This window comes from Gorilla gorilla, chromosome 1 (genome assembly GCF_029281585.2).
Source record: "Gorilla gorilla gorilla isolate KB3781 chromosome 1, NHGRI_mGorGor1-v2.1_pri, whole genome shotgun sequence".
NCBI lineage: Eukaryota > Metazoa > Chordata > Mammalia > Primates > Hominidae > Gorilla > Gorilla gorilla.
In genome coordinates, this window is record NC_073224.2 from 204,413,127 (window position 1) to 204,432,179 (window position 19,053).

The 19,053-nt window shown below is 41.5% G+C and overlaps 1 protein-coding gene across 10 annotated transcripts in view; it reads left to right on the forward strand.

Moving 5' to 3' along the window:
- Positions 1 to 19,053, forward strand: part of KIAA0319L (KIAA0319 like) — a 123,714-nt gene that overhangs the window by 594 nt on the left and 104,067 nt on the right. For 8 of the 10 annotated variants that reach the window (XR_010131651.1, XR_010131652.1, XM_019015157.4 and 5 more), the window contains exon 2: positions 2,602 to 2,771. Coding sequence is in view for 5 of the 10 variants with exons in the window: in XM_019015157.4 (XP_018870702.2) it covers positions 2,630 to 2,771 (142 nt within the window). In the remaining 5 variants the exon portion in view is untranslated. Of the gene's footprint in view, positions 1 to 2,601; positions 2,772 to 18,584; positions 18,701 to 19,053 lie in introns of those variants that run through there. The other 2 variants (XM_055391553.2, XM_055391532.2) reach the window with 2 other exon arrangements.

Below are 19,053 nucleotides of genomic sequence, written 5' to 3' on the forward strand. Positions count from 1 at the left end.
CGGGTGCGCTGGCCGGATGTTGGGTCCGGAGGTGGCGCCCCTGGCTCGGCCAGGGCAGCCAGCTGCTTCTGTCCTTGCAGGTGCGCAGCTTGGGTCCCAGGCTGAACCCCGCTTCTGTCGGGCCTGGGCCTAGTCATGCAGCTCCCTCCATCCCCTGAGAGCCAGGCAGACAGCCGGGGTTCGGGGCGCTGCCGTCCTTCTTCCACCTTCGACCTCTGCAGCCTAGTCTTTAGTTGCTGTCTCTGATGTTTGGTCTCTCCACCGAGATAGAAAGTTGGTGCAGAATGAAGAGGGGATGGGGTTGAGCACGATGTGTCCATTATAATGTGAAACCTGCCTCATCCAGGATTTTGAAAATTATGCCCCACAGAGGGTCCTGTAGTGGCTGCAGTGAGCACAAAGGTGAAATGAAGGAAGTCAAAATTGATAATCTCTGGCGGGATTCCAGGAACTCTTTGGCTTCTGGTCTCATAGTGGTTGTGTCCAACTGACAGTAGTTGCAGTTAGTGAAGAGCATTAGCTGACTCTCCTTGTGCTCTCTCCTGTGATTAACAGACTGAAAACTAGGAACAAATTGGAAAGACGACCTCCCAGAACAATCTGTTCATTTTTCCAGCTATTTGGAAAACAGTGTCTGAAAATATAAGCAAAGCTATTCATGGCAGTCTGTTCTGTAACTTTCCCAAATATCTGAGACTTTTTTAAAAAGAGCTTTATTCTCGATTACTCATACCAACTGAATAGGCTGTTTCAGACGTGCTCCATCGTTGTTCAAACATATCTTATCGCTGTGTACATAAGTGGAGTTCCACGTATGTAGTTGACAGACTGAACTGTGATACATCCCCCATCAACCTGAAGTATTAAGTAAACATTACCCCCTGCTCTGTCTGAACAGCTGCTGCAACAGAGAGTGCTTTTATTTTGGGTGTACTTGTAACGCCCTAAATGCCAGAACTATTGTGAGCTTTTCTAGATTTTCATTTGTCAAGTGTTGTGGGGGTGTGTGTTCTCTCCCTGGGTTGTTACCCTTTGATTCAGTAACAAACTATTCGGATCTTGGTGATGTGTTGTTGTTCTTGCGTTTGGTCAGCAAGCCTTTAACTGGACCCTAGCAGTGATTTGTGCCCTTAGGCAATTATAGGTTTCAGAGGAATGACTGGTTAGGAGTTCAAATGAAATTAACTCTGCCTTTCTCTTAGACGCAGGATTTGTTAGACATGGCACTTCTAATCACCTTGTTAGTCCAATGGTGTTTATTACTCCATTTTTCAAAAGCTATTCATTTCTTTTCTGCTTCTCCTACCCACCTGTCAGGCTATTGATGACAGCTGTTGAGTCACCTTGAGTTTTAAATCCTTTTGTGGTAGGCAGAAATGTGTTGGGTAAGATTCATACACACACATACACGCACACATGCATACTCACTCGTTCCGTCTTGGGAGGCTAGAGAAGTTGCTGGATGTACTTTCTAACTTAGGCTCCGTTTCGTAATCTCTTGAACGTGTCTCTGGCCCACACACCTCCTTTCTGCCCTCTGCTCCCTGAAATACAACTACAAAACAACTAGAAATAGGAATGGATGGAAGTGAATGAGAACGATGAAGTCCTTCAGATGCGTGTGGTTCTGCAAAAGCCTTTTCTTGGGTGGGCTGCACCTTAGTTTTGCAGCTGTGTGTATGTCTGTGGCTGTTTCTTGGTATTAGTCAGCATTGGTATCCAGCCCAGGCAATGCTGATCTCCCTGTGTGCTGGCGGTGGATAGGAGTTAGGGGTTGGCAGCCTGTGTCGTTTGCTGGATGTAGATGACAGGTACATAGTTGGACAGAAGTTTTTGAATTGCTTCTTCAGAACTCAGTCAACCCTCATAATGTTGCTAATATTTACGTACTAATTTAGACAATATAGCAAAGTTTTATATGAGGGGAGAAATTTATGGTAAATGAGTTTTTCTGCTGGAAGAGACCTAAATAATCCAGCCCCTAGATTCTGGAGTAGCCAGCATAGTGCCTGACATAAGTATCTGTTGAATGCAGGGATTGGGGTGGGTAGCATTGAGGTGTAAATTGAACAGATTTTCACGATAATAGTGGTGGGCAGAGACAGTAGCAGACTGGAGAGTGCATGCCCTGCCTAAAAGACATTTGCATTCAGAAATTTAAAAAATACTGGGCCAGACATAACCCTCAGGTTACTTTACCTCTGAGGGTGCAACCTCTTCTCCTCAAAAGTAAGAAAGTGTGTTTGGTCAAAGTCACAAAGCTGTTAGTAGCAACTAAAACTCAGAGATCTTCTTGTCTGCGGGCTGGTACTCTTTCCATTCTACCACATAGGTGATTTACTGTTAGATTAAAAAAAAAAAAAGGAATATAAAGTTTCAGTTTTCAGTGGATTCATTTGATATCCCTTGCTGTGTTGTTATTCTGATAATTATAGGCTACCTCAAAGCCCAGGTTTAAAATTTATAGGCAGGGTTGAGCCATTAAAGACAAACTTGAAATTTTTCTTTCCCCTAATCTGTCAGATTTTCTGGCATTCCACATTTCCAGGAATTAATTATTAATTACTCGGCATGTAATTTCTTCTCTTTCTGTCCTTCTAGTGTACTGGTTCTGCCTGTCTGGAGGGCCATGGAGAAGAGGCTGGGAGTCAAGCCAAATCCTGCTTCCTGGATTTTATCAGGATATTATTGGCAGACATCTGCGAAGTGGTTGAGAAGCCTGTACCTGTTTTATACTTGCTTTTGCTTCAGCGTTCTGTGGTTGTCAACAGGTACCATTTTCTTTATAGATTTAAGATTTTTTTTTTAGAAAAGGGCATTTTGTGTGAGTCCCTCAGTTCATTTTAAGGACTATTAGGAGGCAGAAAAAACAATCTGCTAATTGACAGAAATGGTCATCCTTTTGGTGAATACTCAGTCTGTTGGGTTTATTTATTTGTTTTGTTTTGGAACCAGAGTTTAAATTGGATTCTTTTTCATAAGGGAGAATTGGCACAACCGTTTTAAGACTTGATAAAAGTCAACTGGGTATTTCCACTTAATGACTATAAAACCTTGAGCAGATTACCTATTATCTTTGAGGAAGGGTTATATCTACCTCATGGTTTGATTTGAGGGATAGTATAATTAAAGCATGTAGCACAGCACTCAGCATGGGTGCTTAGTCTTGCTATTTGCCCAGGCTGGTCTTGAGCTTCCTTTCCTTTCCTAAAGGAATCTACACTTATGGGAAAAATGCGTTCCTTACTTTTTCCATAGAAAGGGGCTATGTTGATAGATTTTTTAGACTATGCTTTCCTCCTAGAGATTATTTCACCAGGGTAAAGCCTCTTGCCAGGAATCAGTGCCAAGAAGGCTAAATTTCAAAGGAAAATGCCCTTTCTTTCTTTCTTTCTTTTAAGTTCTTTTGTTGATATTGTGCTTTCATAGTATGAGTGTGAGAAAACAGCAATATGAGAAAGATTTCTGTGTATGCTGCCATTCTGGCCTGTGACCAAAAACCTTCTGCTGTAGAGACCACCGTCTGGGATAACTAATCAGCCTTTTTCCCTTATAATTACAAAGATTTCTGTTGCTTTCCTAAAGGAATTGGTGGTCATGATTTTGAGACCCTAGTAATTATTGTATTTAGCAATTTCAGTAACATCAGCTTTGGGGTTTTTGTTGTCTTGCAGTGATGGTTGATGATTGCATAATTATAGCAGTGGAAGTTGTACTTGACAGAAAGCTGATCTACATTTTTTTTTTTTTTTTTTACCCCAGATGATGCTTTGCTGGGACAGCTGACTATTTCAGGTCAACATTTTATATAAGATCATTAGAATTAAATAAGTAATTGATTTAGCACCATCAGAGTAGGGAAAAATCACTTCTTTAAAAAAAAGAGATGGGGTCTTGTCACCCAGGCTGGAGTGCGATGGTGCGATCATAGCTGCCTGCAGCCTCAAACTCCTGGGCTCAAGCTGTCCTCTTGCTTCAGCCTCCAGGCATGAGCTAGTATGCCTGGCTGATTTTTTTTTTTTTTTTTAAGACAGTGTCACTCCATCATCTAGGCTGGAGTGCAGTGGCACAATCTCGGCTCACTGCAAACTCTGCCTCCCAGGTTCAAGCGATTCTCCTGCCGCAGCCTCCCGAGTAGCTGGAATTACAGGCGCACACCACCACACCCGGCTAATTTTTATATTTTATACTTTTTATATTTTAGTAGAGGTAGGGTTTTGCCATGTTGGCCACACTGGTCTCAAACTCCTGACCTCAAGTGATCTGCATGCCTCGGCCTCCCAAAGTGCTGAGATTACAGACGTGAGCAACTGCACCCGTCTGCCTGGCTAATTTTTACATTTTTTTAGGAGATGGGGTCTTGCTGTTTTGCCCAGGTTGGTCTCGAACTCCTGACTTCAGTCGATCCTCCAACTTTGGCCTACTGAATAGCTGGGATTGCAGACACCAACCACCATGCCTGGTGTAAATCACATTTTTTGAAGCACACCTACCACATACCAGACTCCTAATTGTAAACATTACATACCTTATCTCATTAATCTTCATGATAACCCAAAAATAGATAGTTTTCTTCTCATTTTATAGATAAGGAAATTGAGGCCTAGAGAGGCAGAATGACTTGGCCAAGGTCACACAGCAAGAACATGATGGAGCTAGGATTCTAAATCCAGGTTTGTCCACTGTAGAGCTCATACTCTTTCTCTTCTGGTACTCTGCCTTCCAACCATAGGTGATGTTTTGGAGGACCAAAGGCAATTTTTTTTTTTTAAACGGAGTCTCACTCTGTCGCCAGGCTGGAGTGCAGTGGCGCAGTGCGATCTCTGCTCACTGCAACCTCCGTCTCCCGGGTTCAAGTGATTCTCCTGCGTCAGCCTCCCGAATAGGTGGGACTACAGGCACATGCCACCACACCCAGCTAATTTTTGTATCTTTAGTAGAGACCGGGTTTCTCCATGTTGGCAGGATGGTCTCCATCTCTTGACCTCGTTATCTGCCCATCTTGGCCTCCCAAAGTGCTGGGATTACAGGCGTGAGCCACCATGCCTGGCGGCAATTTTTTTTTTTTTTTTTACCCAGTACCATGGTAAGCAGCTTCCTATTTGAGGGATTCAAAGTATAGAGGATGAAGAAGCAATTCTAAGTCTTTCTGTGCTTTCCAATCTAGCACTTGGTTAAACACAGCATTGTAGGCTCATTGTGCAAGTCTTTAGTAACCTTGAGCTTGGTGCTTAAAAACAGCACCCTAATTAAGTATAGAAGTGCAAAGGTGGTGGTGTTAGGAGTAGTTCTGGTGGGGATTAGGTTATGCCAGTTCTATTTTAGAAAAATTTGGAGCTTTTATCATGGAAATTAAAAGATCAAGAGCCATGTATTTTCAAATTGAGGGAACATGCAAGCAACATGTGACAGACATATTTGTTATATACTTTGATTTAATTGGAGCTCCTTCCCATTTTTTTTTTAAAAGGAATATCCTAATAGAAAAAATAAATAGGGCTGGGCGCGGTGGCTCATGCCTGTAATCCCAGCACCTTGGGAGGCCGAGGCGGGTGGATCACCTGAGGTTAGGAGTTCAAGACCACCCTGACCAACATAGTGAAACGCCGTCTCTACTAAAAATACAAAAAATTAGCCGGGCGTGATGGCATGCACATGTAATCCCACCTACTCAGGAGGCTGAGGCAGGAGAATCGCTTGAACCCGGGAGGTGGACGTTGCAGTGAATCAAGACCGCACCACAGCATTCCAGCCTGGCCAACAGAGCGAGACTCCATCTGAAAGGAAAAAAGAACAAATAAATAAAAGGCATAAACAGAGTGCCATAAATAAGAAATTAAAGTGAATATATTTAAAATGTTCATTCTCATTACCAATCAAAACGACAGATTAAAATGAGATATCCTTTTAAATCTATCATATTGATGAAGATTAAAGTAAAACTATCCAGTGCTGCCAAGGGGTGATGTGGTTGTCCTCATATAGTGCTGAGGAGTTTGAAAAGAGAACTTCTTGGCATAAATATCAAGAGCCCTAAAAAAATTCATATTTTTCGACTTAATTCTTCATTTAAGAATTTATCTGGAGGATACACTTAGATAGTTGTGAATGAGAGCACTCATCAACACTCATTTATTCTGTGCTGCAAAATATTGCTAAAACCTGCTTAATTATAGGAGAGTGGTGAAATCTTTGCATCTCCACATGGCAGTCTTAAAATTCATATTTTAAAAGAAAAGCTGGGTGTGGTGGCACACGTCTCTAGTCCCAGCTACTCGGGGGCTAAGATGGGAGGATTGCTTGAGCCTAGGGGTTTGAGACCAGCCGGCAACATAGTGAGGCCCTGTCTCTTTAGAATTAAAAAATGTTTAATAATTAAAAAAAAAAGTACAAGGGAAAATGCTCCTAATATTAAATGATAAAATCAAGTTATGCAACTACATATTCAATATGCTGTCAATTTTGTGAAAAGAAGAAAAAATTATGTAATAGAAAACAGTCTGAAACAAGATGTACAACTAAATATTTATGTATATTTTTGACTAGAGGAATTATTATCTCTTCATATTTTTCTGTGTTTTCCAGGCCTTTCTTTGGTATACTTGTATTCCTTTTTATATAAGGGGGAAAACAACCTACTTGAAAAAGCAACAACAAAATAATAACAGCAAAAACCTATTGGTGGGAGCCTGAGTCAGTATTTCTCTACTCATGAGTTTATTCAGTGTTTACCTGAGTGTTTACATTTTTTTCCGATAAAATACATTCTTGATTCCTGCTGTTATTTAGCTCATGGATTATTTCTGAAAAACTAACCAAATTAAGGCAGCTCTGCAGTTATCCTTCACTCCCGCTTCCCACTTAGGAGTTTGCTCCATCTTTGGTAGAGCCCCAGGCAACTGTTGACTTAGACATGGTGAGCTTTTTTATTTCCACTTTTGGGTTCAGTACTGAAGCCCTACTGTTAGAAAGCATTGATTACAATTTGATAAAAGATGGTCCGTCTGTGTTTTCCTTGTATGCCATGGAATGGCTATTTTTCTGTTTAATTTTATTGTTAAGTGGCTTGAAAAATAGCGTTTTGGACCTGGGGATTCTCATCTGGAGACAAATAGGAAGTGATCCCAGGAGTTTTGGAAATTCCTACAATAGGTTGTCAGCTTCTTGAGAGCAGACATGTTGCCTCTTTTAGTTATGCTGGATATTCTTAGCGGGTACCAGGGCACATAGTAGATGCATAAAATATTTGTTGACTGAATAAATTAATAAATTACCAATAAGGGAATTGTTCTTTGAGAATTAAGCTTTAAAAACAACAAAATCAGAGCAGAGATATGGAAAGGCACTTTAAGGAGACCAATGCTTTTGAGACCAACAAGATTGACTAAAATCTTAACAAATATATTACCACATACAAAGAAAGAATGTATACATCTGAAGAGTTATGTGTGCATGTTTGTGGGGGATGCAAGGACCTAATTGGCCCTAGAAATCTGAAACAAGGAGAATCACTGAAGCCAATGTCCTTAGGCCCAAAGCTAACAGTTGGCTATGAAAACTTGTACTGACATTTCCCTACCTCTGGGAAGGAGATTATACAGTTAGTTAATACGTATTTTGAGTACAGAGATAAATTATTCAATTCAGAACCATTTTTTGAGAACTTACTAGGAGTCTGCTTCTAGACTAGGCACCAGGATAATAAAGATTAGTACAATACAATCCTTTCTCTAGAATAACTACCAGTAGCAAGTGAAAAGGTAGAGGCCAGGTGCATTGGCTTATCCTAGCACTTTGAGAGGCTGAGGCAGGAGGATCACCCGAGGCCAGGAGTTCAAGACCAGCCTGGACAACATAGTGAAACCTCATCTCTACAAAAATAAAAAAAATTAGCCGGTGGTGGTGGGCACCTGTAGTCCTAGCTACTCGAAAGGCTGAGATGAGAGGATCACCTGAGCCTGGGAGTTCAAGACTGCAGTGAACTATGATCATGTCACTGTACTCCAGTGTGGGTGACAGAGGGAGACCCTGTCTCTTAAAAAAAAAAAAAAAAAAAAAAAAGATGCAACGCACAGAGTGCTACTGGAACCGTAGGAGAAGCATTTAGCTTGGAGGCAAAGAGGGTGCTCTAAGGAGTTCTTTCTAGAGAAGCATCTTCTAGAGAAGCTGATGCCTGAACAGAGTTGTGAAGGTTGAATTTGAAGGATTCAAAGGGTATTCCCATGCAATGGGAATGCAAGAGCAAAGGCACAAAAGTGAAACAGCCTGGTATATAGAAGAAACTCCACAAGCAGTTTAGCACTACTGGAATATAAAGAGCAAAGCTGGTATGGCAGCTCCAGAAGAGGTAGGTGGTGGCTAGGTCACAAAGGATCTTGTATGCTATGCTAAGAAGCTTCAGTTTTAAACTTTTTAGGTAGATGGTCTATAAATTTTTTTCATGATGCACTTTAATCCATTGAAAAATTGAGAATGTACCCATGTATATAAATTTATACATTATAACACGTAATTTTATACTGATGTCTTATGTATGTGTAAGAGATGCCGAAAACAAAATGTTAAAGGGATTGACAGAAGCAAATATGAAGAGTTCTAATATTTTCTTTTCATGCCCCAGGGATTTGTCTTGTGCACCTCTTAAGGCAAACACTATAATACTTTAATGCTAGTATTAAATATAAAACTATTAATACTGTATTAAATATAAAACTATTAATACTGTATTAAATATAAAACTATTAATACTGTATTAAATATACTATAATATAAAACTATTAATACTGTATTAAATATACTATAATACTGGTAAATTTCTGAATAATTTTTGCAGGAGTATAGAAAAGTGGTAATTGTGGAGATGGAGATGGATGGAAAAGGGAGGGAGGTCAGGGTTAGAGGTTAGGGTATCCATTAGGATGTTAATGAAATAGTCCAGGAGAAAGTTGATGAGACTCTGTCTTCAAGGAACCTCTCAGTAATTTCATTCAATACAAACAAGTAGAGGTAGTCCTAAAGAGATGGGTAGAATTTAGATGTTCTGTAGTAAAGAGATTAGAGGAAGTTTTTTTTTTTTTTTTGAGACAGAGTCACACTCTGCTGCCCAGGCTGGACTGCAGTGGTACGGTCTCGGCTCACTGCAACCTCAGCCTCCAGGGTTCAAGCAATTCTCCTACCCCAGCCTCCTGAGTAGCTGGGACTACAGGGGCGCGCCACCACACCTGGCTAATTTTTGTATTTTTAGTAGAGATGGGGTTTTTCCATGTTGCCAGGCTGGTGTCAAACTCCTGGCCTTGAGCATTCTACCCACCTTGGCCTCCCAGAGTGCTGGGATTACAGGCGTGAGCCACCGCACCTGGCCAAGAAGTTTTTTAAAATTGAGATATACCACTATCTAATTCCAGAACTTTTTTCTCACCCCTAGAAGAAGCCCTGTACCCATTAGCAGTCACTCCCTATCCTCTCCTCCCCCAGCTACTAGAAACCACAAATCTGCTTTCTGACTCTATGGATTTGCCTATTCTGGACATTTCATAAATGGAATCGTACAATACGTGGCCTTTTGTGTCTGGCTTATTTCATTTAGCATAATATTTCCAAGGTTCATCCATATCCTAGCAGGTATCAGTACTTCATTTCTTTTTATGGCTGAATAATATTCTACTTTATGGATATGCCACTTTTGTTTATCCATTCATCAGTTGATGGACATTGGGTTGTTTCTACTTTTTGGCTATTATGAACAATGTTGCTCTTAACATTTATGTATACATTTTTGTGTGAACGCATGTTTTTAATTTTCTTGGGTATCTGTATATATAAATACATGTATTTACATATAAATAGTACAATTGCTGGATCATGTATATATATATATATATATATATAAAACATATATATGTAATTCCACTCCACTATATGTATATATCCAATTGCACTATATTAAAAATATATATGCAATTTATATATAAATATATATGAAATAAATTTATATATAAATGGTGGAATTGCTGGATTATATATAATCACGTATATGTATAATTATATGTAATTATATATGTATATATTACATATATAAATAGTGGAATTGCTGGATCATATGTATAATATATGTAATAATATATATGATCCAGCAATTCCACTATTTGTATATAAACATGTAATAATATATATATGATCCAGCAATTCCATTATTTATATATGTATATAAATTTATATATAAAATTTCACTTTTATATATATATTTATAGGAGTGGAATTCCTGGATGTTATGGTAACTCTTGGTTTAACTTTTTTGAGAAACTGTTTTCTACAGCAACTGCACCATTTTACATTTCCACCAGTAAAGTATGGGGGTTCCAGTTTCTCTACATCCTCGCCAACACTTGTTATTATTCATCTTTTCTATTACAGTAGAGAAGGTTGTTGAAGGTTAGAAAAATCAAGGAAAGCTTCATGGAGGAAATGGAACTTGGCTTGGGCCTAATACATATTCAGTTTATAGATGGACAAACTGACACAGTTAGAGACAAGGACTAGAGAAACAACTGGATGGGTATAGATTTCTTCATTCTTTTGTTCATTTTTAAAATTACTTACTCAGTCAATAAATATTTATTGAGGCAGGCACTGTTCTTCGTGAAAGATTGCTGTCCAGTTCCCTGACTTGATCTTTGCAGTCAGTGAAGCTTTCTGAAAGAGTAGACCACATTTGCTATTTCCATTCTCCCACCTTCGTCCTCTTCTGAGTTCAGTAAGGTCTGGCTTCTGCCCAAACCTTGGCTTTTGCCAGGGTAACTACTGACCTTCCTAGTTGGACGCCTTTATTTCTTACCTTAACATCTCTGCTGCATTTGACACCTTTGATTACCTTCTTGAGACCGTTTCGTCACTTGCCTTAAGTTACACCATGCTTTGTTTTGTCCTCCTCTTAGCCAATGCACAGCACTTTCTAATTATTTTTCCCCCACTCCCTTCTCTCCCTTACATCTTTTGTTTGTCAGGGGTCTGTTTCACCCTTTTTTGTCCCACTTGTGGTCTCCGTGGGCAGTCTCATTCATTTCCTCACTTGTAACCTATGTGCTCACTACTTCCAAATTTATAGCTATTCCTGAGCTCCAGACCACTTAGCCATCTGTATGCTGCACATCTCCAGCCAAGATGTCTCACGGCTACCTCTAACTTAGTATAGCAAAACTGAACCTGTGATCTTTTACCCCCTTTCTTTTCCTTTATTCCCTATAACCATGAAAAGACCACCTCTAGCCATATTCTGAGGTAGAAATCCCTGAGTCATTTTTCTTTTTTTTCAAGGCACAATCTTGCTCTGTCGCCCAGGCTGGAGTGCAGTGGCACAATCTTGGCTCACTGCAACCTTTGCCTCTCAGGTTCAAGCGATTCTCCTGCCTCAGCCTCCTGAGTAGCTGGGATTACAGGCACCTGCCACCACGCCCGGCTAATTTTTGTATTTTTACTACAGACAGGGTTTCACCATGTTGGCCAGGCTGGTCTCAAACACCTGCCTCACCCTCCCAAAGGGCTGGGGTTACAGGTGTGAGCCACCGCACCTGGCTGCCTGAGTCATTCTCTATTCTTTTCTGTCCTTCACATGCATGTCACAGTTCATCTCACATTTCTGTGTAGAGGGCTCCATTTCTCTGCATATGGCATTACCATTCTGCCTGATGTATTCCAATTCAGATAAACATAAGCTCCTTTCTCATGCTTTCCCTGAGACCCCTGGTGTGGACTTCTCTAATGTTCTCATAATATCTATGCATCTCTCTATGATTATACCATGTTATACTCTGTGTGGCCCTAGGCTTTGTGAGGAGAGGTTCAAAGTAGGTTTTGCTCTAGAGTGTGGTCCTTACTCCTAAGGTGAGGCCTTTCTGGTGTCTCTGCTGGTGTATGGCATTAATGTGATTGCTTCACTCTTCACTCTGGCAGGGCCAGAGTTCCAGCATGCTCCTCTTGCCCCCCTAGAGGGCACTGCTTGACCTCTAGTGAGTCTCCCTCTCAGCCCTGTAGCATCTACCATCTAGTTAATAAACATCATGTGGTCTTGCCGCATGCCTTTGTAGTCTAGCCACGGACTGGCAGGGGACCCTCCCACTGGACTTCTGGAGCCCCCTTTCTTCACAGCTCCTTCCTCTCAAATTCTTACCCCTCACCTTCTAGCCAAACTCACGTCTCCGCTTTCTGGGCTCAGTGAGACCCATGTGTTCTGTTTGGGTTCCAGCTTCCTATGTCATGGTTGGGAAATTGTCCCTTAACATACAGCTGGGCAGTTATGGGGCTCACTTCAGGTTTCCCTTCTCAGGATTGCAACCTTGCCCTGCCTGTTATCTCCTGACTAAAAACAGTTGGATTGTATCTTCTGTCCAGTTTTGTAGTTGTTTACGGCAGGACGGTGAGTCTGATACCAGCTACTCCATTATGGCTTCGAGCAGAGGTCTACTTTAATTAGTTGTTTATGTGTCTGTCTACTCCATGAAACTATTTTACTCATAGTTACATCTCTAGCATCTAGCACTATACCTGCTGTAGTAGGTAGCAATAAAGGTTTGTTGGATTAAAGATAATGTACCTTGGAATATACATGTTAGGGAACATCATTCTTTCCTGCTCTGTTTTTCAGCCTCAGCCTGTTAAGTGGGCACTTCACTCCCCAGGAGGGAACAAGTTTTGGGTAGTAATTTTTGCTATATCCTCTGCCTTTCCTCCGACTCACTCCATGAGTGGCAGAGTGATTTTTCTGATTGATGAGATTAGAAAAGAATCCTATTGTATGGAGTGGCCAGTCTTGAGGATTTTTTTTTTTTTGAGATTGAGTCTCAGTCTGTCACCTAGGCTGGAGTGCAGTGGCACAATCTTGGCTCACTGCAACTTCCACCTCCCGGGTTCAAGCGATTCTCCTGCCTCAGCCTCCCGAGTAGCTGGGACTACAGGTGCATGCTGCCATGCTCGCCTAATTTTTTGTATTTTTAGTAGAGATGGGGTTTCACTGTGTTGCCCAGGCTGGTCTCGAACTCCTGAGCTCAGGCAATCTGCCCGCCTTGGCCCCCCAAAGTGCTAGGATTACAAGCATGAGCCACCACGCCCGGCCCAGTCTTCAGGATTTTTATGTCTTGTCTCACTTCCATGCTCTAGCCGGTCTGCCCATGCCAGGTCAGCCTGCATTTTGTCCAGTTAGGTAAGTTGTATTCAGTATAGGAAAGTATAAGAAAGGCCATTTGTGATTACACATCTCAGCCACGTTCTCCAGTCATCTTTATCACTTACTATAAAGATAATATTTTGATCTTCATCTGCACCTAACTGCCATGCTTTATATTTTAATTATTCCCAAACTCTGGGTGGGAGAGATTAATTATCACCCTCAACCTCTACAGAGACTGCAGATGGGACAAAATCACCTCCTGCCTTAGCAAGAGGTCTCTTTACCACTAGTTGCCTTTTTTTGTTGTTGTTGTTCTCATACCTGCCTGTATTCCTGAACCCAAGTAAGTGTCCCTGGCAGGAAAAAGGTACCTGTAGGCCTTGCCCTCACTTGCCTTGTTTGCCCTTACTTTGAGGGCTGTATCCTCTGTTGTACCAGTCAGAGCCAGTGGTGTCTTTTTCCTTTAAGAGAATGGTATATTTTGAATATGCATTGGTCTTAACTTCAGGGGAAAAGCATTTTCAGGAGACTTTTTAGGTGGCATTATATCTCTGCTCTTCATGTATCTGCTGGGCACCCAAATTGAGGCAGATGACTAATGGAATATATCTTACAGCAATGAGTCTTCAACAGGAACTTTCTCCTGCCAAATTGTCCTATATTCTTAACTACATTGCAGTACAGGAAGGTAATAAATTATTAATCCTAAATCAGTCTCCTCAGACTGTAGGATAATGACTTGAGTACATGTCACTTGGGGGAAGGTAGAGTTTTCTGGCTGTTAACACAAACCATGCAAGGTTTTTGATTCTAAAATTCAGCTAGCATTGAGCAAGTCTATGGGATCTTGTTATATCACAATTTAATTGACGTAAGTAAGGCCAATCAAAATTTGCTAAAGTTGGTCTCTCTCTCAGTGAAATTAAATCATTGTGTCTTGCTTAAACACTTTAGTGAAAGATAATCATCTTAAATCCTACTATCTTGGAAAACCATAATTTTGGTGGGTTCTTTTTGCCCTTTAGAAGACCTGTGCAAATATAAACTTACTTCCCCATTTGTGTGACAAAATGAAGAGGGATGAGAAAATTAGCATAATTGGGCAGTAAATCCAACTCAATTTAAAAACTATCTTAAATTTATTCTCCTCAGGAATTCCTTAAGGGAGGAAATAATAAAACAGCAGAGGAGTTTATAAAAACAAACAACAATTGCAGGGCCAAAGCATAGCCTTTTGGCTTATTTTGGAGATTTTATTAAAATCTCAGTAATTGGAACAGCTTCTAATTCAAGGCATTGTGTGAAACTGGCAGGAACATAGTCAAGAACTATGTGTGTGGTTAGTGTTTGGACACTTTTTTATTTTTTTAAAGCCTCCGCTCTTCCCTGTGCACACCTATTTTCAGATGAACAGTAGTGAAGGGTTTGGGTCAGAATGGATAGCTCTTGATTTGAGGACCTACCTTTTGAACTTTCTTTCTGATCCTTCTTCCAACAGCTTTCCTAAGAAAAGCCCATGTGGTTAAGGTCCTGTAGCCACTTTTGACTCCAGATAGTAGTGGATAAGTTCCAGAGAGAGGTTGTAAGAATTGGTCTTGACTACCTGCCTTTTCATCAGCTGAGCAAGAGATAGGAGACAGAGTGGCCAAGGGCATGGAGCATGGACTTGGGTGTCAGACAAGTCTCAGTCATGGTTTTATTATGTACTGGGTGCTGTTACTGAAACATACTTTCCATCAGGTTCTTCATCTATAAAATGGAAATGACAGTACCTCTTAACAGGATTGTGAGTATTAAATAAAATATTCATGCAAAGGGCTTAGCCTACTCCCAGGTACATAAATAAAACTCAGCAATTGTTAGCAATAACGTAAAAGTTTAATATGGTTAAATTCTTGTCTAACCGCCAGATGACCCAGCAGGCAGGAGGGTTGAGTTCTCTGCTAGCTTCTTAAACCTCTGTCCAGTGGGAGCTTTGTCTGCACATTATTAAATATGAGGTAGGCAGCTGGCCTTTCTGTATTATTGGGGAAAGTAGGCCTCCATTCATATAGCTTTACAGGTCTGAGACTAATTGAAGCCCATGACAGAATGAATTGTATTGTGCATTTTCCGTGATTGTAATATGCCACTGAGGAGCATGATGGGCCACTTGTTTCTTCCCCCAGCTAAGGAAACATTTCCTCTGGAAGAGGACTCTGTTCTGCTGCCACGACTCCGCCTTGCTCTCTGCCCTAGTTCACTTCCCCCAAAAGTGATATGTGCCCATGCTTGGCAAGGCCTTGTGGTAGGCCAGGTTGGCTCTGTCTTTGGTCAGGACAGTGTTTTGACTGGGGCTGATTCAACAACACTTTTGGGTTTTGGGTTAGAAGTAGTTTGTAGGCTGGGCGCGGTGGCTCACGCCTATAATCCCAGCACTTTGGGAGGCTGAGGTGGGTGGATCACCTGAGGTCAGGAATTCAAGACCAGCCTGGCCAACATGGTGAAACCCCGTCTCTACTAAAAATACAAAAATTAGCCAGGTGTGGTGGTGCATGTCTGTAATCCCAGCTACTCAGGAGGCTGAGGCAGAAGAATCACTTGAACCCAGGAGGGAGAGGTTGCGGTGAGCCGAGATTGCACCATTGCACTCCAGCCTGCGTGACAGAGTTAGATTCCATCTCAAAAAAAAAAAAAAAAAGAAGTAGCTTGCAGAGTTTGTCCTGTGCTTCCTTCCTTCAAAACATATTTATCAGGTGCCTGCTATCCTAGGCATTAGAAATGCAGTGGTAAGACCAGGCGCAGTGGCTCATGCTTGTAATCCCAGCAGTTTGGGAGGCCGAGGCAGGTGGATCGTTTGAGGCCAGAAGTTTGAGACCAGTCTGGACAACATAGTGAGACCCTGTAACAAAAAAATAATAAAAAGTTAGCTGTGCTTGATAGTGTGCATCTGTGGTCCCAGCTACTTGAGAGACTGAGGTAAGAGGATTGCTCGAGCCCAGGAAGTCGAGGCTTCAGTGAGCCGTGATCACGCTGTTGCACTCCAGCCCGGGCCACAGAGTGAGACTGTCTCAAGAAAAAAAAAAAAGGGAAAATAAATACATTGGTGAGCAAGACAGATATGGTTTCTGCCCTCATGAAGCTTGCAGTCTGTTAATACCTTTGCCATTCTTAGGGAACAGAAATTCCCTTTGAGAGGGATGGCATTGCTGACATCAAGATTCCCTTCAAGGAGTTTGAGGCTTCCCTAGGGTCCCAAGGTAATGCCATGACAATAGAGACCTAGTCTTCTTTGCAGAATCCTGGGAATGTAGGAGACTAGACAATTTGATGTCTCAAGCTGGTCTTAATAGAATAACCTTCTGCCAAGAATTATGTAAGTGAAGTTCCTGTCCACAAGATGGTATATCTCCAGTTTTCCTTTCTATCCAGTGCTCTGTCTCTCTCACCTTTAATAATCCACATTTCCTGAATAAGCAGTTAGAGTGGTTATTTGGAAATGTGGAAAGAGTGCTATAGCTGCAGCCTTTGCCCCCAAGTTGGAAGTGTGTTCCTGTGGTGATTTCATGGGTGTTAGACACACCCAGCCCATCAGCACTTGAAAGTCTTCTGCATTAGGGTGCTCCTGCCCTTTTGGCATCAGGTTTGTTACTCAGGATCTTAGGTGAACCATTCCAATGCTTAGCATGAAGCAAGCACCAATTATATAAATCTTGAACTTCCCTGGCCAATCACAAAAGGCAACTATAAAATGCCCTAAGAAGAGAAAGAATTATGAATGTCCCTGAATGGTTAGTTAGCCATCACAGACGCTGTCCAAAGGGAAACAGAAGCAGGGAGGAATGCCAGCCAAGGCCTATCTGGAACTCTACCCACTGCAGACTCTGCCCTAAAGATGGGTGCCCAGTGCATCTCACTTCAGTTCACCTTTTTAAACTCTCTCAGCAGATGACAGGATTTTTAGGAATGCTCTCTTTCTTCCAACTGGCTTAACATTATGTTTTGATTCTAATCCAGCAGCACATTTGAGTTTGAAATAAATGTATGCTTATGAATTCTTTCGCTTTTAGGTAATAAGGGGAATGACTAATATTACCAGACCTGGGAGATGGAGTGGGGGGTAACATTGATTCAGTTTCACTTCTGTAGCCTTAATTTCAGATTCAAGTTCACAATTTCAAGAGGACTGCCATCCTGCCTGTTAAGAAATGGCTCCTCTGTTTTTTGTTTGTTTGTTTTTGATACAGCTCAATGTTTATTGTCCTTAACTGAGGGCAACCAGAGTCAGCTGGAGGCTTATGGAAGTGGGGTGGCTACGGTGAATGAATCTTAATGAGAATAAATGAAGCAGCCTTGTAGAGAAAAGCTGAAGAGCCAGCTTCCATCTCAGAAAGTTGAGTAATCTGCATCCTGCTGGGTCAGTCTGTGGCATCTGGCCTGAAGCAAGCAGCCCCATATGCTGAAGCAGTGCCAAGCTGTCTTCTACCTGTGCATTCTACTTCATCAGTTTCTAACTGCTTGGTTTTCAAAATTGCTCTCAGCTGTGCTCCCCAGGGTATGCTTATAAGCTGCACTCTGACATTTCTCACAATGGACTTTTCAAGTAACAGCGAGTTTTCCTATTACGCCTTCTGTGAAAAGTTAAAGGGAGGAGTTGGCCTCTGAGCTGAGGTCTGCAGACCTGGAACAGGGTTATTTGCTCAGGATGTTCAAGGCAGAAACAAAAGTTTTCTGGCCTATCCCTGGAGACTTTCTCTGACAAGCATACCCTCCTTTCCGTTCCCAGGCTGTTTTGATTGAGCTGTTTCGCCTCCACTCTTTTGTATTTCATGTGGGGGTTGCTACCTTGGCAGCATGGCTGCCTCTGTCAGTGGAGAGGAAGTGGTGGGGAGTAAAGGCCGTATGTATACGATATGTTTCCAGGGCTTTGCTGTGTCCCTGTGGGTAGTGTGTGTGTGTCAAAGAAAGAGAGAGACACTGAAGAACATTTGGGTGTTCTTATTTCCCTGCCTAGAATTAATACCATTTTTTGAAGCAGCAGAGAAATGTTGCCATTATACAGATGAGGATAAGGAAACGCCAGTTTCCGTGCAGTTAGAGATAGTCTATACTAGATAATTTAGCAGTCAGGAGTATTGACCAATTTTCCCATATTTTCATTTCTGTCAGTAGAATGTGACTTACAATTAACTTGAAAATGGAGGTATAAGAAAAAAACACATGTAAAAACATGTCAGAAAAATGAAGTCTATTAAAAGCCACATGATTGCCATAAATAAACCAAACAATATGAAATTACCCGAATGTCAGTGCCACATTATGGTGTTGACTTAGATTACATTCTCCTAATATTTGTGGTCTCTGGCTCTTTATATGTGTTATCTCACATTCAGTCAGTGCCTTAAAATAAGCTAACTGCATTTTTTTTTTTTTTGAGACAGAGTTTCACTCTGTTGCCCAGGCTGGAGTGCAGTGGCATGATCTCAGCTCACTGCAGTCTCCACCTCCCAGCTGCAAGCAATTCTCCTGCCTCAGCCTCCCAAGTAGCTGGGACTATAGGTACGTGCCACCATGCCTGGCTGATTTTTGTATTTATAGTAGAGATGGGGTTTCACTGTATTGGCCAGGGTGGTTTTGAATTCCTAACCTCAGGCAATCCGCCAGCCTCGGCCTCCCAAAGTGCTGGAATTATAGGCGTGAGCCACTGTGCCTGGCCTAACTGCATTTTTGTACCTTCTCTAGGATGCTTAATTCACATTATTAATGATAATTACTATCTAGGTATTTTATATATATACTATAGATACACGCATTTTAGGTCAACAAATAATGTATCAGGCTAAATAAAACCAAGTTCCTGCCATTAGAGAGGTCACACTGTGGAGGCAGAGAGAGATGTAGAAACATAAAGA